Source organism: Monodon monoceros, unplaced genomic scaffold (assembly GCF_005190385.1).
Source record: "Monodon monoceros isolate NGI ecotype Baffin Bay Population unplaced genomic scaffold, NGI_Narwhal_1 Super_Scaffold_9, whole genome shotgun sequence".
NCBI classification, from domain to species: Eukaryota; Metazoa; Chordata; class Mammalia; order Artiodactyla; family Monodontidae; genus Monodon; species Monodon monoceros.
Window position 1 is genome coordinate 19263658 of NW_021703786.1, and position 27449 is coordinate 19291106.

General features: G+C 55.0%; 1 protein-coding gene across 5 annotated transcripts; it reads right to left on the reverse strand.

Moving 5' to 3' along the window:
• On the reverse strand, positions 1–26869 carry MPP2 (membrane palmitoylated protein 2). Of its 5 annotated transcripts, none has more exons than XR_003792021.1 (13): positions 24135–24324; positions 19253–19371; positions 8829–8981; positions 8563–8712; positions 7984–8211; positions 7070–7201; positions 6870–6975; positions 6720–6788; positions 6337–6498; positions 5515–5717; positions 5058–5186; positions 3442–3792; positions 1–91 (listed from the first exon to the last, which is right to left on the reverse strand). XR_003792021.1 is itself a non-coding variant. In XM_029212561.1 (13 exons), exons 2-13 carry the CDS (start codon positions 24163–24165, stop codon positions 3616–3618), a joined length of 1659 nt encoding a protein of 552 aa, XP_029068394.1. In that variant the 5' UTR covers positions 24166–24198; positions 26805–26869; the 3' UTR covers positions 2769–3615. The 5 variants fall into 5 exon arrangements, 4 of the variants coding, with proteins under 4 accessions (XP_029068394.1, XP_029068395.1, XP_029068392.1 ...); XM_029212561.1 differs by lacking the exon at positions 1–91 and adding an exon at positions 26805–26869 and having other exon boundaries at positions 2769–3792; positions 24135–24198; XM_029212562.1 differs by lacking the exon at positions 1–91 and adding an exon at positions 26473–26533 and having other exon boundaries at positions 2769–3792; positions 24135–24198.
• Between the last annotated feature and the right edge of the window lie 580 nt (positions 26870–27449).

A 27449-nucleotide genomic window follows, 5' to 3' on the forward strand; every position in this document is an offset into this window, starting at 1 on the left:
CCATGTCCTGGTTAGATGCTGTTTCCTCTTCTGGAGCACCAAGAAAGACTACATTTCCCAGCTTCATTTGCAGTAATCCAGGGCCCCGTGACTAGGGAGACAGGATCCCTGAATCACTGCAAGGAGTGCCACCCAATCTCCATCAGTTGTGTTGTGAGAAAGAAATGAATAATAAAGTTGTTCAGTTGCTAAGATGTTATTCAGTTGTTCAGTTGCTAAGCTCTTAGCCTTTCCTGAACTTTGGATTTAATTGTTCTGGATTGGGGTCCAGGCAATTGTATTTTTTAACCCCACAGGCAATTTTAATGTGAGACCAGGGTTGAGAACCACTGGATTAGGACAGAATTACAAGTGTGGAGTTGCTAGGTATAGTAAAGAAATATTGAGTTTCCTGGGGTGCCCCAGGAGATGGGGAGAAAGTTGTCCAGAAATGAGAGAAAAAAGCAGGAGAGGGCCCAGAAACACGGAGGGAAGCAGGGGGACCCAAGAAGAAAAAGTTGGCCAGGAAAACATTCTACGTGCTGGGAATGGTCAAGGGACATTTCAGAATCGGGTGTTTAATATTCAGGTCTAAATTCTCATCAGGGCTGTCAGGTGGGTGATATAGACCCCTATGGCTGCCTCCAAATCACCAGTCAAATTAGCTCCACACTCGTCCCTGTGTGAACGGATGCTTGCGGGGAAGTCAAAGGAAAGGGGGCCAGTTCCACACCTGGTCATCACAGGGAGAAGGGAACAGCCAAAGCCCCCTCTTGAGAATCCTCAGTGAGCATTCTGGGCTCCCCTGAGGAACTCAGGTGGGAAGGAAGGCTGACCCCTCAACCACACACCCATAGTGACATCGGGGTGACATTTCAACCAGCTCTCTATGGCCCTTGTTGTTAAGCACCTAGAATCAATCCTAGCATTAGTCCTGGGAGAGGCCATGACACTTTACAGAGGATGAACTTGAGGGCCAGAGAAGCAGAGCAACCTGCCTAAGGCCACACAGCAAGTTCCAGGTGAAGCTGAGTGGATTAGCCATGGGGTCCCTGAGTCCCCTGGTCCCCGTGGATGCTCACAGACTCCTCGATACAAGCATTTAGCAAGAGCATCTTCTGGGGGTGGGGAGTGCGGAGTGGCGAGACGGGAAATTTCAGAAGACATCACAGAATGCAAGACATGTCACTCCAGCTTCCATTCCAGAATCATCTATGCTGTGCTCCCCTCTCTCAACCTTTCCCAAAGCCATCCACCCGACCCCAGTGAAAGACAAACAGAGCCCAGAAGCTTTGCTTTCACATTTAATCAAAGGAAAAGAAAGCCAATCAGAGAGAAAGCTCAAGAACTGGATGGCTGAGAGAGGGGACGGGAGAAGCACATCTGGGCTGGGACTGAGTGTGGACAGGGCGGCAGGGTCATATAATCCTGAGGTTCCTCAATACAAGTGTCCACAGTGGGAAGAGGGAGGCTGGAGCCTGAGGGCTAACGCGGTGGGCACACACACCCATTCCAACCCAGTACGGGTCCCTGGAGTACGGCTAAGGCAGGGGAGGTAGAATGCTGTTCAGAGAGGAATAGAGACGGGAAGGGAGGGGCCCAACCCACAGGCATCACCAGAAGTGAAGGTGCCAGACAGTAACTGGAGCTTCACCCTCAAGGGCCATGTGCCAACCCTTCAGCAAGGTGCCCAGCCCCACCTCCCATCAAAGAGAATGGTCTTCTAATCAGAGTGCTTTGGAGGTTAACCAAGGGGGAGGAGGTAGCTGCCTCTATCCCCAAGTCTCCTGGGTGACGTGGGTATGAACAAAGAACCCCATGGCCCTGGGCCAGCGCGAGAACACCCCGTTCTCCTCCCACTCCCAGTCCCCTTGGGTTGAGGGTGAGGGTGAAGCAAGAGAGAGCTGAATTGAGGATAAATTAAAAGAACACTGACTAAAGGGAAAAGAGGAACATAAAGCTGACTGCATAGTGGATGCAGAGCTATGCAAATGAGATGGAAGTAGACTTGACCTTTACATCTCATTTGCATATCCTAGGCAAATGCAAATGAGATCCCTAATATAATAAATATATTTCTGACTTTGTAATAAATATTCTGTCTCCTCTCCCTCCCCTTCCCTAGGAAATGGGCACACAGTGGTTCAGGGGCCAGCGTGGCTGACATTGCATCAAGGACTGATTAGACAGAAGAACTGGGGAGCACACAGGCTGGGGGTGGGGTCATGGGGGGGTCCCCTACAAGGACAGGTTCACCCCAGGAAGGGTCACAGGGATGTCTGGGGAAGTCAAGGACAGCAGACTTTTTAAAAAAGGGATTCTCCTATTTTACACAGCTGCCCTCCTCAAGGACTGGAGGGTGGCATTTAGGGTCGGGGGACAACAGGAGAGTGGAGGGAGACATCTGGGGAAGGCCGAGCCTCTGGAATCTGGGATAAGGGTCTCATAAGAAATGGGGGGCTGATGGGGAGCCCGAAAACGGGGCCCCAAAGAGTGACCTCCAAAGCTCAACAACCCTTTGCTTCCCCTCTCCAAAAACTAAGCCTGACACACACGCCAGTGGCAGAAACACAGACCAGGCACTGCAGCCTGCGGAACCATAAGCTGTGGAGACTCCAGTGTGGATGGGGCCCCATGGAGGTGTGCGGGGAGTCTGCTGGGGTGCAAACATCCTCCAAGGCCATGCCCCGTGGCCCAGCCCTCCCCTTTCCCCAGCCCCCAGGCCGCCTTCATGTGAGTGGGCACCTGGACCCGGCCACAGAGACCAAAATGGACACTGACCACGGACAGGGAGCCCAGACACGTCCCCACCACAGGCCACGGAGGGCTGGGAGCTTCCTGTCAGGCTCCTCGTCACAGGGCTCGGCCTCCAGCCCACCCCTGCCTGGGCTGAGCCCGCAGCCCCTGCCGCCCTTGACCTGCGGGGAGCAGAGCTGGCCTGTCAGGGGCACATCGGAGAAGTCTGTGGAGAGACTTCGGCAGTGAAAAGCTGTGCGTGAGGGAAGGACGTGAGCCAGCCCCGTTCTGAGGGGGCAGAGAACTGCGCTGCTCCCTGGCTGCGGCAACTGGCTAGTGTTTCGGCTCCTCCAGCCTTCGGGATGGCACCAGGCTGGCACCGCACCTGGGCTTGCCTAGCTGCCAGGGGGCCATGTAGCCCTCTGGCCACAGGGAACCAGCCTAAGGCCTGCTCCTAGGCTGCAGGGGCGAGAAGTAGGAGCAGCCCAGGAGTGGGGTCAGGGTGGCCAGTCCAGAGGAGAAAAACTGACTGGCGAGAGGGGTGGGGGCAGTGTACCTACTGACCACGTGGTCCCAAAGCAGCTTTTCTCTTCTCTGGACTGAGCATTATGGAGGCGACTCCGACACTCCAGGGCACGGCTCGGCCCTCAGCGAGGGACATCTGGTGGCCAATGAACGTCGGGAGTGGGTAGCACCTGGGCACAGACGTGCCCCACGAACACCTACCTCCCTGGCAGTGCACGCCTCCTGCGCTGAAGCCAGACTTAGGGCCATGACCCAGGGAGAGCCAGAGCGCCGGGAACGGGAGCTGAAGATCATGGCTGGGGCTCACGGTTGGGAAAGGGACGGATTCAGGGTTCTGGGTCCCAACCCAGAGGGCTGAGGTCCAGGAGAACAGGCTCAGTACACCCAGCTGACGGGCACCCACTGGGGCTCTGTGCGCAGCTTCTCCAGGGCGGCCTGGAGTTCACGGAAGGTCCTCTCCAGGTTCCTATTGACCAGACTGAGGTCGAAGTAATGCCCGTAGCCCCTCTGGATACGGCTGCTCTCCTCCACTGTCCGTCTCAGGTCCGCCTCCTGCCAGCACAAGGGGACCTCCCGCCCATCAGTATCCGCCTGGCACCCCCAGCGTCAGGGGGACCCACAGCCTGCCCCGTCTAGCCCCCTCCCCAAAGCCCAAAGTACCAACCATGGCAGGCACAGACCCCCTGGCTGGGGAGGCAGCAGCCCCTCCCTGCATGCCCCAAGGCAGCTCTCCTGTAACCGTGGACAGACAGATGGGTGGTGGGAAGGGAGGAAGGAAATAACCTTTAGGAAGTGCCAAGCACTGCACTAAACAACCAGCGTAATCCTCACTACAGCTCTGCAAGCAGGACTAATTATTCTCATTTACAACAGAGAAAACAGACGTACAAAGAGGCCACACAGCCAGCCAATGGCTGAACAGGGTCTGCCTGACTCCAAAGCCAGCGCCCCCTTCAGTCTGACTAGGCCCCCGTACCTAGACAGCCTGAAAGCAATTGCCACGCCTGGTCCTAGGGCCACCCACAAGGGCCCGAGGCAACCCCCTCTCCAGACACAGCCCAAGCTGGACCGGCAAGGGTGGGAAGGGAATACTGACTTACAGAAGCCGAGGCAGGAGCTCTAGGACTGACCCAGCTGTGTCCCGGGGGCTCCAGTAGGCTCTGTTTGTGGCCAGAGCAGGCTGCAGCAGTGGGGAGCCCAGCCCGGACCTTTCTCCTGGGTCTGAGCCCCTGACCGGGGCCTGAGAGCTGCAGTACCAAAAGTGGCCAGCAGAGGGACCCCTGAGTTCAGAGCTCTGCAAACCCTACACCTGCTGGGGAAGGCTGTTCCCAAGGGGTCCCTGGCGGGAGAAGGGTGCCCTGGAGTCCTGCAACACCTGCCTTGAAGCCTCTCCTCCCTGCACTGCCTCCTCCCTGATGCTAACTGGTCCCTCCAGGCAGCCTTCCAGCCTCCGGCCTCCTCCCTCCCTTCAGCCTTACCCCCAGCTGTAAACAGCCCACCTCTGCCCACAAATCGCCCACCGGCCCTCTGGGCTCCCCTGGAGCCCTGTTCCCACAGAATGGACTGAGCAGGGGGCCTGGCAGAAGCTCCCGTGCCCCGGGCCAGCTGTGTCCCTGACTCTACACTTCACTTCCTCGCTCAGACCTCCATTCCCACACCTATAAAGTGGCATTCGCAAGTCTAACCTCAGTGGTACCTCAGGTGGGCGCCTCTCCCCTTCCCGACACCACCTTCTTCTCTTCCTCGGCTCTGGCTGGCCCCCCACACCACCCCAATCAGCCATTAGACCCCCCCCACCACACCTTAGAGGCCCTCACCGTGAGCTGCTTGGTGGACAACCCACTCTCCAGCGCCGTCCGGTTCATGGCTCGCAGGGTCTCAAAGTCAGGGGCCTCAATGAATACCACATAAGGGACAAACTCAGCTGTTCTCAGGACCTTCACTGCCTGCAGAAGAGGAGGGTCAGGAGTTTATCCCCATGTACATCTGGGGTGATGGGGGTGAGAACAGGTACCTGGGAATAGATGAGAATGTGGACCTGGGGCTCTGGGACATGAGTCCTGGGGATGAATGGCAAAATAGCTGGCAGGTGGCTAGGGATGGGGTGACTGGGGGTCCAGGAGGCTGAGAAAGAGGTTCTAGGTGGGCTGGGTCCCTAGCAGTAGTTGAGGGGTTATAGGGGGGTACTTGGAAATATATGGGGTAATACTGGGGGGCAAGCAGAGTACCCAGAGAGGTATTGAGCAGGCTGGGAAGGAGCAGGCCAGGCAGTACCTGGGGGTTGACATCCAGCACACACACCCGGCCGGCAGCGACCACGCCCCGGATGGAGTCGATACGTGTGCCATACAGGTTGCCCTCGTATTCACCATGTTCCAGGTATCGCCCAGCACGGATGTCAGCCTCCATCTCCGCACGGGACACAAAGCTGTAACCCTGGCCTTCCCGTTCTGAGTCCTTGGGCCTCCGGGACGTGTCTAGGGGGAAGGAGGGGCCGAATGGGCACAGGCAGGCCACACCACCTCAGACACACGTGCTCGTGCTCTACCTGCACCAAGCAGCCCTGCTGCCTTCCCGCACACCTTGCCCTCGCCCTCACCATTGGCACCCACAGACTCGAGACGTCCATACTGAGGGGACCTTCAGAAATCACTATTGTAACCCAGTGCTTACAGATGGAGGCTGAAGCCCAGAGAGGGCAATATGCAGCCCAAAGCCACACAGCAAGGCCAAGCAGACCTGGGGTCAGCACTCAGGTTCCTGCCTCTGGTTCTGTCACCAGAAGCCCTCTTTTCCACAAGGCCACACACAGCTCATAGCCCTGTTTCACATGGGTTCCCAGCTGGGCTTTTAGCAAGTGAAACATGAGAGAAGGAAAGGTAAGGCTAGCACCACCCACGTGGCCAATGGTTCCTCGCCCTCCCCAGCCTGCAGTTCCCAAATCCACCCACAGAGGGCGCGCACCACACACCTCACACCCAAAGGTATCACTTAACCTGGGGCCTACGCAGATGCCCATTCAGTGGACCCAGCCTTGGCCCCCAGGGCAGCCCCTGCTCCCTGCCTCCCACCCGGCAGGACCCAGCCCCCACTCACAGGGCACTGTGGTGCCATAGCGATCCGGATCCCACATGATGAGTTTGTTCTTCAGGCTGCGCCGGCCCACACCCTGAGCCCCGATCAGCACCAGGGTTTTCCGGCGGAAGGGGGGCATGCGGGCCACCTCCTCATAAATGAGCAACTCATGGCGGTCAAACTCTGGACACAGGGAGATGTCACTGCTCATCAGGTGAAGGGGGTGGGGCTGGGCTCTCAGGGAGGCCAAGGATAAGAGGGCTGGGGCCGAGGGCAGGAGGGAAAAACAGGGCAGGGCTTAGGGACAGGACTGGCAGCATCAGAACCAGGAGATGCACAAGTCATTGGTGGGGGACGGAGGGAGCACTGAAGGAGGATGGGGGAAGGGGGCCCCCAACACCCACCTGCATTCTTGGTGGTCAAATACATCATTCGCTTCTTTTTCTTTCCTGAAATGCTGCCGCACAGGGTCCCTGGCCATAAGGAGATGAGCAAGTGAGGCCAGGCAGGGCCACATCAGGTCCCAGATTAGAGGTCTGGGGGCAGGACTGTACCTGAGGTGGGTGTCAGCTCCAGGTCCCGCTTGACAAAGGCTTTCCTCTTCTCCTCCAGGAGCTGACTGGGGATGAGCCCAGCGCTGCCCCCTTCTACGTGGCACGCCTGAAATGACCGTGGGACAAAGATGTGCCTGAGTAAGCCCTCACTGCCTGCCGACACCATACCTGGAGAGACAGCATGGGTGCCCAGGGCTTACCTGCCACCAGTTGGCGTCGTCCTGGTTTACAATCTGAAGCAGGTCCCCAGCATTGAAGCGTAGGCCAGCTTCCTTGCAGGGGATAAGGCTGTCTCTGGCTGGGTCATAGTCAAAGTGGCATTTCACAAATACCTGGGCCAGGGATTTGGCAAAGGGTCAAGGGAAGAAGCAGGGGAAGGCTGGAGGGGGCGATGCCCATTCCTGTTGCCACCCCTACCCCGAGGGTGGGGGGATGGGAGTGTCACACAGTTCACCTTCTGCCCCCTCCCCTCACAAAGATGAAAGAGACCCTGGCACTGCCCATTTAAAGGCATGATGCCGCAGGCCTGCCTGGTCCACCTCCCTGGTACCAGCCTCCCTTTGCATCCAGAACAAAAGGACTCAGAAGGATGGGGGGTCCGCTCAGGCCTGGGGCCCTGGCCCTACCCACCAGGAAGGTGGGATCATCTGGTAAGGAACACGATCCTGGCACCTAATGCAAGATCCCTCCATCCCCCTACACCCTCCCTCGGAGGAGAGGGCTCTGGCAAAAGGCTAGACAGCCAATAGGAGAGGTGAGCAGAGCAGCGAGACCTCCACAATCCACCAACCTGAAGGCATCTGTATAGAACACATGATAACCCAATTCTGGGCACCCGTGCCTACACGCAGGCACACGGAGGGCTGCGCACGATGCAGGAATTCATTTGTACACTCAGGTACTCCAGGCTTTAGATGCGCACACATCCCTTACACGTGCGCGTGAGTGCCCAAGACTGGCAAACGCGTGGCCGCATTCGCCAGATGCCTCTTGCTTTGACTACACTGGCTGGCGAGGAGGGGCTCCCATCAGGAGGCCTGTGACCCTGGCCACCGGGAAGCTCAGCCACCCCTTGGGCCTTGCGCTGGGCGAGGGGCTTGGTGGAGGGGCCCACCTGGCGGGGCAGATGGGGCTCCTGGTAGCTGGGCAGGATTTTGAGGATAACGCTGCCGCTGGCGTTGCGCAGGAGCTCCTGCAGCGCGCGGGGGTCGCTGCCCACCGGCTGCCCGTTCACCTCCTTGATGATGTCGCCCACGTGTAGTAGGCCTTGCTGAGCCACCATGCCCCCGTGCAGAATGCGTGCGATCACCAACTCGCCACCCTCCACGCGGAATGTCACGCCCTGGGGGACGGAGGGAGGGTATGATGAGGCGCCAACTGCTCCAAGTCAGAATCTTCAAATGGGTCTCTTAAGAGCCCCTCCATTCTACCCTTCCACCCCCGCCCTCACAGCGACCTTCTCTGCCATCTTCTGCCCAAATTCTTTACTTACAGGGGCACCAGTGGACTGAAAGTGGGCAGAATGGAGAGAGTCACAATGTCTGCGGTCTCCTGGGTGTGCTGGCGCCCGACCCTGGGCAGAGCTGATCCCGTCTTCATCTTCAGCCCTCTCCTGATCAGACTTGATCCCCGCCGGTTACTCTCAACCCCCCCCCCCCGAGATTCCACCGCTGGTGCTGCCCAGCGCCCTCACCAGATGCTCTCCAGCCGTCTTGCGGACGCCCACCATGCGCACTGCATCAGGAGGCACGGGCTGGTTGCTGAACGTGGGGTCCAGGCCAGGGCTGGGGGGCGGTGTCTCATAGGTCTTTGAGGCCACAGAGTCGTGCGTCTCCAGGAGGGACTGGGGAGGTGGGGGGAAGAGGAGGGACCATGGGGCAGTGTCCCGAGGTCCCGTCCCACCCCAGTTCTAACTTCCTGCCGGCGCCACCCCCCCAGCAGCCCAGGAGAGGACCAAACCTGGAAGTGGGGCTCCTGGAGGATGCGGGCCAGCTCAGCCGCCGCGCTGCTCTGCTCGGCGAGCCGCGCCAGGTCCCGCAGGATCTCCCGCACCAGCTCCAGGTTGTTGTCCCGCACGGCCTCCAGCTTCGTCTCCTCCAGCCGCTCATGGGCCTGGGGGTGGGGGCGGGACAGGTGAAACTTGACGCTTCCCCAAGAGCCCTGGGGTACCAAACAGTGCCCCCCCACCAGCTCCCAGGCATCTTCCCACCCCCAAATGCTGACTTTAGACCCCATCCACAGCACTGCTCCTGGTATCAGTCTCAGAGCCTCACTCACTCAGACACAAGCACACTCACACGTGTGCACAGGTGCCTTGCTTTCTCCTTTCTCCCCCAAAACAGTGACTGGGACTCAGTTTAGGGAAGAGAGAATCCAAAGGATAAAATTTCATTTCCATCTCTTGCCACAGACGACCATTAACATCATCAAACCCCCCAGCCTCCAGAACCCTATAAGCATCTGAGTTCAAGGACAGCTTCTTCCAACCGACATCACGGCTGGGTGGGGCCTTGGACACCCCGTAGCCCAGATTAAGGAAGCCAGGGAAGTGGAGTAGCTTGCCCAAGGTCACAGGGACTCTAACTTGGGTCTCCAAGCCTTGAGCCCAGTGCTCCCAGTGAAGAAGGGGACAAGATATCAGTACATGGTACCAGGAGAAGGTCCTGCACCTCCTTGTTGCTCTACTGACTCTGGGCTCCATGACAATGAGCATGGGCTCCATGACAAGGTGCTCTGAAAAGGGAAAAGGAAGCCTTTGCTAGTGACGAGCCCAGCGGGGAGAGTTATGTTATGTTAAGTGGGAAGAAAGGAGTCCCATTTCAGGGATATACATGCAGACTTCTTTTTCCCTCTGAATCATCTGAAAGATAGTTGCAGACAAAAAGTACTTCACCAGGCTTCCCTGGTGGCGCAGTGGTTGAGAGTCCACCTGCCGATGCAGGGGACACGGGTTCGTGCCTCGGTCCGGGAAGATCCCACATGCCGTGGAGCGGCTGGGCCCGTGAGCCATGGCCGCTGGGCCTGCGCGTCCGGAGCCTGTGCTCCGCAACGGGAGAGGCCACAACAGTGAGAGGCCCACATACCCCCCCAAAAAAAAGTACTTCGCCTCAAAGTACTTCAGCATGAATCTCCTAAGAACAGGAGATCTGCTATATAAACTACAGTGCCATTATCACGTGCAAGAAATTCAGCACTGACACACTGATATAGTATTATCTAGTAGACAGTCCATGTCCATGTTCACTATTGTCTCAAAAATATTCTTTATAGCTTTATTTTTCTGATCTACAATGTAACCAAGATCACATGTTAAATTTGGTTGTCACATCTTTTTATTCTCCTTTAATCTAGAACAGACTCCAATGACTCTTAGTCTTTCAGGGCTTTTTTTTTTTTTTTTTCAGGTCAAGCAGGAAATACACATGTGGTTTTGTTAGATATTGACAAACTCCCCTCCATGGGGCTTGTGCCACTTTGCCATCCCACCAGCATTAGCTGAGAAACTTTCCTGAAGCCTTGCCACCAGAGTGTGTGATCAAACCTTTGAATGTCTGCCAATCACATGGATAAGAAACCATCTCTCAGCGGGGTTTGATTTGCATTTTGCTTATTATGAGTGAAACTGAGCAGCTCTTCGTATGTTTAAAGGCCATCTGTATATCTTTTTCTGTGAACTGTCTGTTCATGTCTTCTGCCAATTTTTCCATCAGATCTTGTTTCTTTCTTTTTCTCACTTTTTTAAACATTCTCTATATTAGGAAAATAAGCCCTTTATCTGTAATACGTCTTGCAAATATTTACCCCCAGTTTGTCATTTGTCGTTTGACTCAGCTTATGTTTTTTTGTCAATGCAAAAAATATATATTTAATGTAGTTAAATTTATTAACATTTTATGCATCTGAATTTTGAGGCATAGTTTTTTAAAAAGGCATTCCTTACACACAGATCCATGTTTCCTTCTAGAATGAGTATGGCTTGTTTTCTCAATCTCTGATCTTCTTGGAAGTTTATTTTCATGTACAGTATGAGGTATGGACCTACTCTGATATCTTTCCAAATGACTATCCAGGTATCCCAATACCATTTAATAAAAATCCATAAGAAAATTATTCCTTAATTTTCTATGTGTGATAATGATAGTGTGATTTTTTTTTAAGAATCTTTATCTTTGGGCTTCCCTGGTGGCGCAGTGGTTGAGAGTCTGCCTGCCGATGCAGGGGACACGGGTTCGTGCCCCGGTCCGGGAAGATCCCACATGCCGCGGAGCCGCTGGGTCCGTGAGCCATGGCCGCTGAGCCTGCGCGTCCGGAGCCTGTGCTCCGCAACGGGAGAGGCCACAACAGTGAGAGGCCTGCGTACCGCAAAAAAAAAAAAAAAAGAATCTATCTTTTATCTATACAAATTGAAATACAGATAAAATTATGTCTGAGATTTCCTTCAAAATAATTCAGGAGAGAGAGGAGGAGGAGGTGGAGGTATGCATAAAACAAGATTGTTCATGAGTTGTTAAATGTTGAAGTAGGATAATGGATGATGGGGGTTCAAGAAACATTTTTGAAAATTTCCATAATAGAAAGTTGTTCAAGCCCATGAGATGGGGAGATTTTAATAACATCTCATAAGGATACTCTGAGGATTTGGTGAGATGGACACAGTGCCTGGCACACAGCAGGTGCTCAATAAAGGCTCACTCCTTTCCTGTCTTCTCTTCCCCAAATGGGCCAGGGAAACAGCATCCCACACAGGGACGCATATTGGCCCCACGGTCACTAAATCATCCTCTGCTGGGGGAGCAGCATTTCAGCCTGACTCCTACAGTCTGGCTGGGCAGAGGGTTCCCTGCCGGGGACAAAGACAATTGAAGGGGCAAAGGAGTAGTACTCGGAGCCCCGTTATGCCTTGATGATCCTCAGAAGCCAGAGGGCAGAGACATGCCCCAGAAGGTTCCACCAAACCCTATGTGATCTTCACTCATTAAGCTCAGCACAGCCCACAGAGCTTGACTCCGTTACCAGTGTCTAGACAATGCTGAGAGCCCAAGGCCCCAGGAAATGTTTCAAGAATAAAGAAAGGCACTCAGGCTTGCAACCGTCTCACCATGGTGACCCTGGCCAGGCTCCTTCAGGTTAACGGGAGCTAGCTGTGGCCCAGGTTACGTGAGAAGCATAGAGGTTGCCCATTTTAGCTTTAGCATCTTCTGCTCCATGGATGAAGAGGACAAGTTTCCCCAGAAGCCCTCACTTAACCAAGCAGGAAGCCAGTGTGTCTCCCACGCCTTTTACCTCCCACCTTTGACTTAATGACCCCTCCCCCTAGGCCGATCCATTCCTCCGCCTGTGGCCCCCCCGGATGTCTTACCCACAGATGGAAGATCACAGCTCTCCAAGCTCAACCTTCATGGGCCAGAGGAAACTTTAAACATTTAATCATTCAAATACAAAAGAAGCACTACCAGCAGGCTGACCCAGACAGCTGATTGACCAATACTGAAAACACCCAACATGTGTCACGATTTGCAGCACACTCTTCAGGGACTTTGGGAACTCAGAATTGGATTAATCATATCTTTGGCTCATGATGTATTCTCATCATTGGTCTCTGCACGGCCTCCTTTTAGTTGGTTGGTATTAAATTAGGTACTTTTGTAATAATACAGCAAGGATCTAAGTAGCCACCACTTAAATCATAAAGGAGGATCTTGACCATATCCTACATCTAATCACATGCCCCGCGCACCCATCCACCCACCTCTCCCGCTCAGAAACCACCATCTTGATTCCCTGTGTTCATCAGGCCCTGGCTTCTCATTTTACATAGTTTTATTGTATCTATATGTATTCAGTATACTCCTAAAATAAATACTGTTTTTAGTTATTTTAACCTTTAAAAAAAGGGACTTGTGCTGTATATGATTCCTGGAGGCCTGATTTTTTTTTTCACTTAGTATTAAGTGAAAAATTGTTTCACTTACTATTTTTTTTGCAAAAATTTACTCTTATTTTTCATATTAGGTGAACACATATTCACTTAATATTAATTTTCATTTAATGTTATTTTGCTAAGATTCATTCTTTTTTCCCATATCACATTAGTTCATTCTTTTTTTTTTTTTTTGACCATGCCACACAGTATGCGGAATCTTAGTTCCCTGACCAGGGATTGAACCTGCGCCCCCTGCAGTGGAAGCGTGCAGTCTTAACCACTGGACAGCCAGGGAAGTCCTAGTTCATTCATTTTAATGGCTGTATTGTAGTCCATCGTGTGATATGCCATATCTGATTCATCTCCTCTCTCCTTGAAAGGCATCTGGGTCATTTCAGGTTTTTGCCATTCCAAACAGTACTACTATGAACATTCCAGTCTATGTCTCCTGGTGCACATGTGAGTTTCTCCCAGGAGCAGAATTGCTGGGCCAGGGGGTATATACATGTTTGAAGGTAAAATAACACACTTGACAGACATTCCACTTAAATGTCACAATGACCCTGTGAGATTAATAGTATCAAGGCCATTTTCCCAATAAAGTATCCGAGGCTCTAATGGGTAAAATGAATTCCTTTTCACAGCTCATGGGTGTACAGCAGGGACTCCTGTCAAAGCTTCCTGAGCGTCCCCACAGCTGTGATGACACTATCTGGGCGCCTGTTTTTAGAAAGCGTGCTCTTGTACAACACACACTACAGTATTAGAGGCACAAGGCCCCACAGCCAGGAGAGTGGTTTTGAATTTCTTTCGTAACCATTTGCTTAATTCGGCTCTGAAAAATCACCCTCAGCACAGCAGGGGCTTAAGCTCCTTATAGACCAGAAACTTGGGCCAGGTTCACACTTGGCTAATGGTAGAGCCGGCCCTTAAACCCAGATCTTTCAGCTCTTGATCCAGAGCCGGATGTAAACTGCAGATGCAGAAACGCCACACAGCCTTTCTTTGAAAATCTTTTTCCCTCTGCCTTCCCACTCCAACCTCTCTGATCAGGAGACAGAATTCTCATTTGAAGCCCAGGCTCATAATTAAGTAGTTCAAAATCTGAAAGTCCAGAGTGTGGTAAGCCAGAAAGTAAAGGGACTCTTCAACCTGGATTTGGCCATGTGACCTGCTTTGGACAATGGGACAATAGCAAATGTGATGCCAAACAGAGGCTTGGAAAGTGCCGGGGATTGGGGGCTGGTCTTCCACTGCTGCTGAGACCGCCATGTGAGGCAGCCTGGGCCACCCTCCTAGAGGACGAGAGACCACACCATCCTAAACATTGCAGTCTTCCCAGCTGAGACACCAGACATGTGACTGAGGCTATCCTAGACTACCCCATCCCAGCTGAGCAAGCTCAGTCCAGAAAAACCACCCAACCAATCCACAAAGTCATGAGACATAAATCAAAGTTGTTTTAAGCCACTGTGCTGTGGGGTGGTTTGTTACACAGCGAAAGCTAACTGATGCGCTGGGCTCCCCACCACTGTAGCCTCTGTTTGTCATGTCCCCTGGTCAGAGTCTCCATCTTAGTGACCCGCCTGGCCCCTCATTCTTGTAAGGTCCTGCCTTGCTTTGCCAGCTCTCTCACCTCCCCCTTGCCACAGGACTGGAGTCTTCCCTATGAACTCTAGTCCAGTGGCCAAGACTGCATTATAACAACTCTTTATGGTTTAAAAATGCTTCCACATCCATGACCTCTCCCATCCCAACCACAACTCTGAGAGGTAAGCATCGTTATCCCCGTTTCTCAGAAGAAATGACTGAAGCTCAGAGAGGTTCTCAGACCTACTAAAGTCACACAGCTGGCCAGTGAATCTTCTGACTCCAAACCCTGTGCTTTTTCTTCTTCATCTCACGTGGATTAGTTCACAGGCCCCCCAGCTGGCAGATGTCCCCACTGGTAACAGTTTACCTAAATTTCTGACTGTCATCTGCCTTTGATTTCTCGCCGTGGCCTTGTCCGTTGTTGGAACACCTGTTACTGGGTCCATGTCAGAGCTCCCAGATGTCACCCACCTGCCAGGGCTGCCACCTGCTGTCTGTAGCCAACCCTCTGGATTTGTGATCTGCCTGCCAAATTTGACTTCCTTCAGAACCTGTAACTCTCTGGGTTTGTCCCCTCAGGGACCTGCTCCCCCCTGGTCCCAGATCTACCCAGTGTAGCCCCTCCCACATCATCTACCACATCCCTGGAGACGAGAGTCATCAGGGTAAGGGAAGGAGGTGAATAGCTACCGCGTGGGGCTCCAACTGGACTCCGCTCCTGTGGGTTTCTGGGCCACCAAGCTTTCGCAGCTGGACCTTTGATCAAAGTACTTTGTCTAATAGGTTTGAAATTGATCTGTGTGTACATAATCATTAAAATAGGTGAGAAAGAGTAAGAAGTAGGTCCTGTTGTCCAAAGCGAGTCACTCAGTCAAGCCCAGACTGAAGAGTAGAAACTCTCCCTTTTGATGAGAGGACTGGCAAAGTTGCATTGTAAAGGGTCACGCATAAAGGGATCGGAAAGATTTCTACTGAGCTCAGATGGGCCTTTATGGAGATTCACTTCCTGTTTGTTTCACAGCTAGATGGAGAGAAGTCACTGGGTTCCCTTAGCCCCTGAGCCTCTTACGGGGGTCTCAGCATTGAAGACATGTCCACACTACCTTCTGTTGTGTTAATGCACAACTGGAACCATTCTAGGAATTTCTTGGGAGGAAATTCTGGCCGGCTTACCCCAAGAACACTTCTGGAGAAGGGAGTTTACTTACGGTCTGACACAGCACATTGGTAATTTCTCAATCAGGCAGGGGTCCCAGGACTGGGACATTGCAGGGCTCAGTAAGAAAATGACAGACTCGGGCTCCCTCGGGAGAAGAATAAACTTTCTGACAGTTCATTGCCATAGCCCTAGCTCTGTGCCTGGGACTTGGATATTTGTGCCATAGATATTGTGCCATAGATATTTGTTGAATAGAGGACGGATGACAATGGCTAAGTGAAGGACAGAGCCATCCAGCCAGCAATCCCATCTTTGGAGAGCTGTCAAATGGGTTCCACAAGGCCATCAGAGAGGAATGCTATGGGGGTGGGGGTGGGAGGGTCACACCTTGCAGGGTGCTGGCTACAGGATCTTCTAACCCAGAGGTTCTGCATCCCGAGAGCCCCTCCTTATTTCACTGGCTGTCCCGCTATAGAAGCAATAGCTAGAGTGACTCAGAGATGATGTGGTTTAATAAATCCAACCGTGAAGTCAGCTTTGGAAGGTTACAGATGTTGAGGTTCAAATGTGCATGCTCAGCAGCTCCGCTGCCAAGTGTCCACCCTAGAGAAACTCTCACGCATGTGCAGAAGCAGATGGATGCGAGGATGTTCACGGCAGCTCTGTGCTTTACAGAGGCAAGTCAGCGATAGTGTGCCTGTCTCTCAGCAGGGGAACCAGTAAATGAATGCACTGGGCTCTCTTCACCTATTGGAATACCACACAACAGTTCAAATGAATCTATATCTCTACGCATGTCAATAACTATATTACTTATACGAACTAGAAATCTCAAAAACCATAGCTGCTTACGCTATCATTCCATCACGCAAAGCTTAAAACCACATATAACAGGGGTGCGTTGTTTACATCTAAATACATGTGTAGGCAAGACAGGCACACATTCAGGGGAACAGCATCATCGACTCAAGCCAGGGGTCACCTGTGGGCAGGGGAAGCAGTGGAAATGAGGAAAAGGGGAGAGGCATTCACTGGATCACGCTTTTATTTCTTAAAAAGAAAGAGCAGGAACTAAAGCAAACATGGCCGGCATTCACATCCTGGAGGTGGGTACTCAGAGGTCTGTTATGTGCTTTTTCTACACACTCTCTTGTATTCACTCATTCAATAAATATTCAGTGAGCACCTACTATGTGCCAGGCACTGTTCCAGGCTCTGGGGATACAGTAGCAAATCAAGCAGACATCCCTGTCCTCAAGGAGCTCGTAATCTCTCTGTATGAAACATGCATAATTCCTTGTTTTGATTTTTAACACATGAATCCAATCCTTGACCACCGAATGAGAAGCAGCTTGCCTTTCTCCAGTCCCCTACAATCTGCTCAGTTTTCTCTTCCCCAGAACCTCCCACTAGCGACCCTCTCACACCTCTCATCTTCCATCGTTAACGACTGCCCTTGGTCTTCAGCCATTCCACAGATGATAACATACCAGGCTGTGTCCCCGGGACACAGCATCCCCCGTAGCAAGGGGGCCTAGTCCCCTTCCACGCCCCGTGTCAGGGCCGACCACAGCTGTCCTGTGACAGAGTCCCCGCCCTCACCCTGTGGAAGACCCATCACCTGATTGTACCACCCTCCCCCTCCCCGCCATCACTGTCATTGCCAACTTCCTGGTTACGCTCACCACCATTCACTGGAGACCCTGGAACTGCCTCTAGTCTCCCCCTCCCCGACAACACCTGTGTAGACACCCCATCCCACGAGCCCTCCATTCCTAGATGTCTCTTTTTTAAAAAAATATTTATTTGGCTGTTCCGGGTCTTAGTTTGCGGCATGCTGGATCTTTAGTTACGGCCTGGAGGCTCTTAGTTGCGGCATGCAGGATCTAGTCCCCTGACTAGGGATCGAACCCAGGCCCCCTGCACTGGGAGCACAGAGTCTTAGCCACTGGACCACCAGGGAAATCCCAATTCCTAGACTTCTTTAACATCGATGACCTTCCCGTCCACTGCAGCCACATCCTAGATTGTCATGTCACCCCCAGAACTGTCCTCCTTGGAAATCTTTCACTTCCCAACCCTCTCTCTGACCTCGGCCTTCATTTCTTCCAGCTATACACTCTATCCCCAAATCCGGAGAGCCCCCAGGCCTTCACCTCCGTTTTCTCCCTGCCCCTCTGTCTGCTACTGGCCACTCTCCCCTCCCCTCCCAACCTCGGCCCCAGAGGTGATGCTCTGGACCATTCTCACCTCTCCCTGCATCTCAGCCTCCCACAGCCCCCATCCAGCACAAGCCCTGGACCAAAGCCACCCTCTGTGTCTCTGGCCTGAGTCACCCCCACCCTGGGATTGACAGTCTGGAGCCCTGTCGATCCCGCTCCCCGGCTTTGGTGGGTTCCCTCTCTCCCCTTCAGTTATTAATTAGTTGAACCTTCACTTCCAAATCCCCCCCTCCGCCCCGCTCCACTCAACCCCTGACCCCTGATGGCCAGCTGAAGACTGCCCGCCTCCCCTGAGAAATCTGAGCCATTAGCATGACTCCCTGCGACTCCCAGCCTTGGGAGTCCTCCTCAGCCTCCGCAGTGAAGGATCGCCCCCTCCCCAGTCTATCCTTTCTTCTTATCTCACGTGAAGGCAGCACCAGCCTTACACTTGCCCTGTGCAGAATCCCAGGTGCGTGGCTACCCGCACCCCTCACCTTCCACACCCAAATATCAAGTACTGACAATTTACTTCCTAAATATTTCTTTCATCCTCCCCTCCCTCAAGCCCTGTTACCACAGGTCTAGTTCAGGGCCATCCCTGACACTGGCCTCTCCAACTCCAGCCATGACCCTCCAACCATCCTTCCTGTGGCTGCCAGAGTGATGCTCCTAAAACACCTGTGTGCCGTCATCACACCCATGCTTCAAACCCACAAAAGGCTCCAAGTTGCTCACAGGACATCACAGGACGATGCCCAAGCCCCAGGCATAGCCCCCAGGGCCCTTCACCAGCTGCCAACAGCTGCCAACATCTCCACAGCTCACACTCCCTGTCTCACACCTAAAGCTCCGGCCTCACGCTGACACTTGCAGCTCCTGTACACTTCTGGCTCTTTCTCACCCTGTTTCTGCTCAAGCAACATTCCATGGCATGGAATGCCCTGCCCCTCCTTCTCATACTTCAAGACTCAGCACAAATGGCCCTTCCTCCAGGAAGTCTTCCCTACCCGCCCCGGGCTGGGTCAGGCATCTGTCCCTTACACTCCCCAAACGCCTAGCGCATCTGCCTCTATCACTGCTGTTACCAAAGTGTTTTATAACTTTGTTTTAGTGAGTCTCTCCCCCACCTGATATGTGGCAGGTGACCTTAGATAGATGTCCGCACAAAATGCCCAAAGGCAGAAAGCTAAGCAGGATGAACTCTGGAGATTCCAAAGCACAGGCATGCTCACCCCTAACCAATCATACCCTCTACAAGTTGGCAGTCACCAAACACCCATCCATGTGGGCACATCTACACACTCACCAGTTAGGCGTGGGGGCAGCCTCCCTACCTGCAGTGTCTCAGATTCATCACCTGGGCATGGATGTCCATGCCTACCCCCCTCTGGGGGTCTCCGGTGCCACGTGCCCCATTCCCAGCACCCCTGTGGCTAACATCCCCCCACACACTATGCCTCCCCAGGCACAGTGCCCTTGTGCCAGCCTCCCTGGAGCACTCTACCTTGGCCAGGGATCTCACTATAGGACTTTCCATAATGCCTCGAAGGAAGATCAGGTCCAGTTCGGCTGCCCCTGTGGCATTGGGGAGGGATCCCAGGTTGTCCAGGACTTGCTGCATGGCTGGAGGGAAGGAGCAGGCAGTGAGACACACAAGTACCAGCTGAGCACAGGGGACCCAAACACACCATGGAAACCCTGCCCTTCTTACCCCACATCCCACAGAAGACAGCGCCTCCCCGGGAGCACACACTTCCCTGCCCGGCACTCCTGGGACTCCTTGAATGCCTGGGGCAGGGGCCCTAAGAAGGGAGGGGCAATTTCCTTGGCCCTAGGTAATGTTAGCCTGGGCAGGTGGAAGGCTCCAGGCACCAGGAAGTGGACTCCGAGGTGGGGGGAGGGGAGAAAAGAAAGCAGGTGTCAGGTTCCAGGTTCTGCCCTAAACCAGAGAACCACATCATTCAACCTCTGGATGGGCTGAAGCCACAGGACTCAGCCACCTGCACGTGGTGGGCTCAGGGATGAGAAACAGCGCTTGGAGCACGCCCCTGAGTGCAAGTCAAGCAGGCAGCCGTGCAGGAGGTCAGGGCCTACCCAGTATCCAGTACCAGCTGCGCCACTAATTCAGAGTGATTTTGCACTAGTCACTGTCCCTCACAGGCCTCAGTCTTTCCTTCCTGTAAAATGGGTGGATTAAACTGGTTGGTATCTACAGGCCCTTCAGCTCTGAAAGACAATGACCCAGAACTTAATACAGGTCATAGGAAGCCAGGGCTGAGGCCCGGAACACTGGTAGGAGCTGGGGAAACAGGCACCCTGGGGCTTGGGATGGTTGTGGACACCCAAGGGCAGAGGGCAGACCAAGTCATCCCAGGGATCAGCAAACCCTCAGCCTGGGATGGGACATAAGCAAGGGCGTGAGAACACCTGAAGCTGGGCCACTGCTGAGGTCTGAAGTGGGGGCTGTCTTCCCTCACCAGCAGAGGTGGGAGCTCCTGGCTGTGGCAGGTTCTGGGGGAAGGAAGGGAGAGGCAGAGTGTGCCCAGCTGGGGGCAGAGATGGGCAGGGGGTATCATTACTCTGCCACCCTGCTACCCACGCCTACGTCTGCATAACAGCACCCAAACTGGGGGGGAGGAGGGGTGGTGGGTACAGTCCCTGGCAACTCTCACGGCTCTCGGCAGTGCCCCCCTCCTCCAGGACGGAATGGGGGTGGGGCGCAGGAGGCTTTGAGACTGGGGCTGGCAGCTACTGTCCAGGGACTCTTGGCCTCCTAACCTCTTCCCCCTCATCCTTCCCACCTTCTCCAGAAAAGACACCCACACCTGCTCTCCAGACCCCTTCTGCTCAGGCCTGGGCTTGGCATTGGTCAGACACCTGCAAGGCCCTTAGTGGGCTCAGAAAGAGGCCAGGGCAGGGACCCTTCCCGCTCGGCCAGGATATCCTGGGACCCTCCCTCTCCAGTCATCCTCACACAGAGATTCTCCAGCCTGCCAGCCATCGGGAGGTCTGAGCCAGGGTAGTTGGTGCCCTCAGCCCAGGCCAGCGCTCCCGGAGGGCCGCGTCCCCAGACCCTTAGGCTCCCAGAGAGCCCGCTCCTAGGGACTCTCTCCAGATGCCCCAAAGCCCGCAGGACCAGCCCCCAGCCTCGCCACCCCGCCTTTCCCTACCTCCCCTCCGGAGCTCGGCCTCCTCAGAGGAGCCCAGGAATATACCCTCCAAAGAGGCCCCGCAGCCCGGGCTGCCGGCCATGGCTGCCCCCGACCCGGCCCAGGGTTCCCGGAGTAGCCTCCACGCCGCTGCCGCCGCCTTCCCAGTCAGAGGCTGGCAGCGCTGGAGGAGGCGGGACTCAGAGAGCGCCCGCTGCAGGGTCAGCCAATAGCAAGGCTCAGCTGTCTGACCGCCTTGCTGATTGGCCAAAGCCCCGACTGTAGCAGAGAGGCGGGGAAGGGGCGGTGGGAGGGTCCTTGTCCCACGGGCGGCAGGATCCCCCAGTTTTAGTACCTACCACTAAAAGGGAAGGAGGCGGCTGAGAGAAGGTTTGCAGGGGGAAGGGGTTAAGCATGCAGCCCCTTCAGGACGTGAGCGGTGCTCAGAGACCCTCCCCTCCCAGCCCAGCCGTGAGAAACCCAAGGTGGGTGGGGACTTGGCCCCATCTTGTTCCCGCCTCGCCTCCTGCAAGTCCCTCCTCTATTACACCCCATGCCACCTCCTCTTGAGCCTTCCGACCTCTCCTCTCAGTCCTCTCTCCAAGCCCAGTTTCCTTTACAATGACCCCCTCCGGATCTAAGGAAGCCACCAAGAACGACTCTCGGTCCTCCGCCAGGAGGCTGTGGCACCACTCTGGCATGGGACAAATACCTCAAGCCCCAAATGCCTCCCCCAGCTGCTAGCCATGAAGCGGTGAGGGGGAGAAGAAGGAGGGAAAGGGGTGACACCACTGTGGGCAGGGAAGGGCGCCCCAAGCCCTCTGACCCCACATCTCAGCAGCAGCTTCTCCCTCCCCATCTCCCAGTTGCGCTCCCCCTTGCTTAAGGGGGTGATGCCCGTGGGCAAGTCAGGCATCTTGGGGTTGGGGAAGGGAAAAGGTGAGGGAGCATTCACGCTGCAGAGACCAGGGGGTCCGGGGGGGAGGGGGTGGATGGGGATTTGAAAGTTACCCCAGCCCAGAGCCACCATTCATTCCTCTGAGACCCTGTACCCATGAGGCCACCACTAGGCGCTGCCGCTGCCACCAGACTGCCATTCTCTGAGGAGTGACACCAGGTCACAGCGCACCCATGGTTGCCATGGCAGCAAGCAGGATTACACACTAGGACACTAACCCAGAGATTTAAAGGGACAGCTCCAACTGAAAGCCCCACATCCTAGCCTTGATTCAAAGAAAGGAGGGAACCAGCTGAAGGGGGAAGAGAGGGCAGAGCTGATGGACTGGAGCCCAGCGGTAAGCTGTCTAAACTCTTAGCCCATGCCAACACCCGTGTATCTCCAACCCTCAGGAAAAGGACTCCTCCACCTTACTAGAAATAGAGTTGGGGTCTCTCTGCTAGAGGAATACACCCACACCATCTCCCTCTCTCCACAATGATAGTGGCCATATTGACACGTAGGTAAGGGTAGAAAGACCCTGCTAGCTTCACTGTCTGCAGAGCCCAAGGCAAGGACCTCTGGGGGAAGGCAGAGGGGACGGGGAGGGTGAACCTGACCTTAGAGGCATGGGCGCAGCTGTCTGTCAGGCCCATGGGAAGTGTAATGACCACCAAATGAGGAGGGGCAGAACCCACCATTAGATTTTCGAGGCCAGGAGCCAAGTCCAGCCCCAGGACAGGCACAGAGGGCCACCTGAGGGAAAGACAAGACTCCTATGCTTTGAGTCTCCCATCACCTCTTTACAGACACAGGCTCCAAGAGGTTAAGCAGCTTGCTCCTATCCTTCTTCCTTTGAATATGGAAAGGCAAAGCAGCCCATGGCACAACACCCAAGGCAGCAGGTGCCCCAGGAGTCCTCAGAGGAAGCAGGCCCTCACCCCCTCCACCGGGCTCAACTCCCTGCCCTGTCCCCCACCCCACCAGGGCTTATCAAGAGGCCTGCAGCAGGGAAACTAAATTGCTGGGCCTTCCCCTCCCTCTACACCCCTCCCAGGCACTATTAATGGGTTTACTGGACAGTCCCAGATTGAGAGGCCTTTAATCACAGGCTCAGGGATGGGCTTAATTAACCCCTAAGCAGCTTACACAGGGGCCCAGGGAGGCTGGAGCAGCAGGGGGAGGCACTGAGCCCTCCAAGACTGCAGAAGCTGGGGGACATTGGTACAGTCCCGCCACTGCATGGAGAACAGGCCCTTCCTGGGGGACAAGGGTGTCACAGATTAGGCTCTGGCCCACTCACAGCACCCTTCACTTTCCTAGTTCAGTTTGTCAGAGGAGAGGAACAGGCGACTCAATCTAACCAAACTGGGGGGGCTGAAACATCTTGCAGAGGCAGCAGCAGAGCCTAGAGAGAGGGAAGGGGCTACATGGGTAGGAGGCATGCAGGCAGGGGAAAATTCAGAGAAATCAGAGCAATACAAGAGCAGTTTACAATTGTTAGGGCCCTTAGAAAGCCTCTAGCACAGGGCACTTCACCTGGTGGGTCTCTGAATGCACTTAAGGGGGCATCCCTGAAGCCCTGGAGTAGAATGCAGATTTTGTGCATAGAAGACTTTGTCTGTGATGAGGACCCTCGGCTTTCATCAGATTCTCAGTGGGATTCAGGACCCATACAAGTTAAAAACACCGATCTTGTCCCATCACTTCATCTTCCAGATGGGGAAACCTAGGTCCTAAAAGGGAGGTGACTGGCTCAGGGCCACAGGTTAACAACTCAGCAGCACAGCATAATAACTGTGAATATTCTTAATGTGCTTTCTCTGTCATAGCCTTTACACCTCTTTACAGAAGAAGAGACGCAGGCTCCAAGAATTTAAGCAGCTTGTTCCTGAGGCTTCCTAGCTTGTCTCTGGGTGACCCACACCCTTGCCCTAAAACCTCCTATAGAACTAAGTCAAGGCTTCCTGACCTGGCATTCTCCACGCACAGCTTCCTGTGCCCCAGCACACACACACTCCCATCTTAGCACGTGACAGTCCACTCTACCCATCTGGTGGGCACAGAACCGTGGACTTCTCCAGAGCATGCATTCCCCTGGCCTCCCTGGAGGTGAGTTGTGCTGTGTCTCCAGCCCCACCCTGGGGCGGGTGCAGCAGGGTGATAGAAGTTGCCAAAGAAATGGCCAAGCGCTGCGGCAGGGGTAGTTTGTTCTTCCAGGGGAGCTGTGGGAGTGCCTGATTGCTGCTCCCCACCCTCTGAACCACTGATATGAACTGACATCCCCACTCCCTTCTTACCAGACTCAGAGTTGGTGGCGGCAACTGGCATGGTGAAATCAGCAAGGGCCCTGAAATGGCTCTCCTGGAGGAGGGGAGACAGGAGGTTGAGAAGGCATGAGGGCAAAGCAAGGGAAGTTATTAGGAAGGGCCTCGCCCTCAGGATCACCCAGCGAGGTAGGGGAGAGGGCATTGCCCTGACACTAAATGATCCCACAGTCCTGGGAGGCAGGAAGAGCAGATATTACATGCCCATTTCTCCAAGGAGGAGGAGACAGAGGATCAGAGAGGTTAGTTGATTTGCCCAAGGTCACAAAGCTAATAAAGAGAGCTACAATGAAAACCCAGGTTTTATGACTCAAAAAAATTTTTTCTGCCTACCATCTGTCTGGTTTTTTTTTTTTTTTTTTTTTTTTTTGAGAGAGAGAAAGGGTGGGAAAAAGTCCAGTTTGAGTCAAAAGCAGGAAAGATGGGTGTTCCCTGACTTGAAGCTCCATGGGTCAAGAACCGCATCAGTTTTATTTTGCCTCTGGATCCCAGACCTAGGGCGGTGTAAATGCTCCACAAATGTTTGTCCATCTGTCTGACAGAAATGATGTCATTCATCCCCAAGGCCTCTCTTGCTTCCTCTTTCTCCCCCTGCCCCTTCTTAGCTGGAGCTGGGACAAGGAGAGCAGGGGCTCTGGGCAGAACCAGCCATGGAGTTTACAGACCCAGTTCCCATCCCAGGTCCTCCCCAAGCTGGGGTTGGATCCCTCATTCTCCAGGGGAGGGTGCAGGTGGGTAACCCACCATTCTTCCTCACTTTGCCTTCCTGGGCCTGTGCTGCTGGAGAAAACCCTAATTCCTGGTTGCCTTGACAACAGGAGGCGGTGGCTCACAGCAGGGGTGGGGGAGTGCAGGGAAGCAGCTGGCAGTGCCCACTTTAGGACTGAATGCTACTGGGCCCTGGGGGTGGGGGAGCCACAACTTCACCTCCCCCACCAAAAGGTCCCTAGAGGGACCACTACCTGATTTTAATAAAATCTTCTCTCCTCCTATCACCTTCCCAGGCCTGAGCTGGTCATCTGAGCTCAAGTAGCAGAAATTACAAAAGTGGAAGGATGGCTCCCCTTCCTCCTGCATCTGCCCCTGAGAACAAGGAAGAAAGGAGCTTTCGGGGAGAGGAAGGGCACCCCCTGTCAGGCTAGCACCCAGGCTGGGAGCAATGCCCAGGATCCACTGTACCAGCTAGTGCGCCGGGCGCCAAACCCTGCTGTCCTATTCCTACACAGTATCGAGGAGGGCTCCCTTCCTGCCCCCTCCCAGGTCCCAAGGACCTGGAACCTGCAGCCCTCTCCTGGCTGGAGCTAATCTCCCTGACGGTTGCTGGCAAAGAGAACTCCCGATGTCCTCCTTCCCCCGAGGGTGGAAGGTGGGAAGAGGCAGGGAGGATCCTGTCCCCAGAAGTCTTGCCTAGCCTGCCTGGGTTTTCCCTCTGGGGAGTCGGTTCCCACGGCATCGGCTAGCTCTGCCCTCCCGCCACCCAAGCCTCCGAGCGGGCGGGGCCCGGCTGTGCCTACAGGAGAACAGCAGTGCCAGGCAAGCCAGCCTGGCTCTGAGCCAAGGTCCGGAGCCCAGGCATCTGGGAACCCGCACCTCAGCTTCCAAAACCTTGGGCCCAGGAGCCCTCTCACCCCTACGTCCAGGCTATCCACACTACCCAGGGTCGGTAGATGAGGTGGGCCCACCGAGAAAGGGGGAGGTTTCCTCCAAGCTCCGTCAATACCCGTACAAAGAGATGGAGAGGAGAAAGGTCTGACAAAGGCACTTTTAAGACCGACAGGTCGTGGGGAGGGGTAGACAGACTGGGTCTCGGTGGCCGGGCGGGTCTGCAAGCACCGACTATCAGAGCGCCCCCGCCCCCCGCCCCACCCCGCTCCAAGAGCCCAGCCCGAAAACGCTGGGCGCTAGGACCTGGGAGGAGGGGGGTGTGTTGCGAGCCATCAAAGTAGGCTCTTTGCTTGCACGCCCGCCGGAGACTAGGGGGATGAGGTCACTGAATGGCTGCGCCCCCACCCCCACCCCGTCCTCACTCTCCCCCCGCCCCCCGACCTTAGTTGACCTAACTTTCTGGCCCTGGCTCCTCGCTCCTGGCACCGATCCCTTCCCAGGTCTCCAGATCCTAGCCTTGGCCCCCGACCCAGACCCGCCCCCTCTACAACCTGGGAAGCGAAGAAGCATCACACCCCCTTCCCAGGACCCCCTCCCAGGAAAGATTAAGGTGTTGGCCTCCCAAGGTGGCGGGGGAGCCAAGGGAACCAACGCAACCTCTGTCTTGCGCCCCCAACCCCGGAAGAGCTAACAGCGCGGTTCTTACGTAATGCCTGGCTCCGAAGTCCCCAGAATCCGCACGGCCTCCAGAGAAGCCGCCCAGACGCCCGGGCCCCTCACAGCTCACCAGCTCTGTGCCTGACGTCACTTAGGAGCCCTCGCCGCGGGGGCGGGGGCCAGCGAAAATGGGCAGCGGGGTTTGGTCTCTCTCTAGGAGCACCCGAGAAAGGGGGGTGGGGGCGGGAGGGTGAGAGGGAGGGGACTGGCCTGAGGGAAGAGGCCAGGGGAGGTGGGACGCAGAGAAAGGGTCCCAAGTGCCGTGCCAGGACGAAGAGGGCCCTCGGGTGGGTGCTGGCTCGGGGGCTGGGGGGCGCCTACCTGCGCCCCGAGAGGCCCCTAGCTCGGGGTTGCTCCAGCGCAGCCCGGCGCTCCGCGTTTATTGCTTGTCAATAGCAACCCCCGGTCTTAAAGCGGCGAGGCCTTCTCTGCGCGAAGGGGCGGAGACCGAGAGAGGAGGGGAGGGGGATATGGATGCCGCGGGACCACTCCGAGGAAAGTAGCCTTTCCGAGCAGCTAGTGGGTAGGCCGGGAGGTGGTGGTCTGGGAGACACTGCACAGTCCAGGATCCACCCTCCTCCCCAACTTGCCTTCTACTCGGGGAAGCAAGGACTGGGACCTGTACCTACTCTCGGCGCCCAGCGATCCCTTAAAAGGGCGATGGTGAAAGATTACCCGCCCCCTTCTCTCAGCTTAGACCCGCGTTCCAGTTCCAAGCGTGCCTCACCTTTCCTCATTATCCTGCTTCCCAACTGGATAAGGGAGCAGGAGGAGTTTAGGGAAACCCCCAAAGAGCAAGAGACGCACCCCCGTAGGGCCTCGGGCTCAGGGGCAACTTTTAAGGATTCAGTGGTGGCTACCTGGATCCCAGATCCTCTCGGCGAATTTGCAAAAAAAAGGGGAAAACGACGAGACCCTATTTCAAGCCTGGACCGGAGAGCTGGTCCACACCTCTGTCTACGGAGT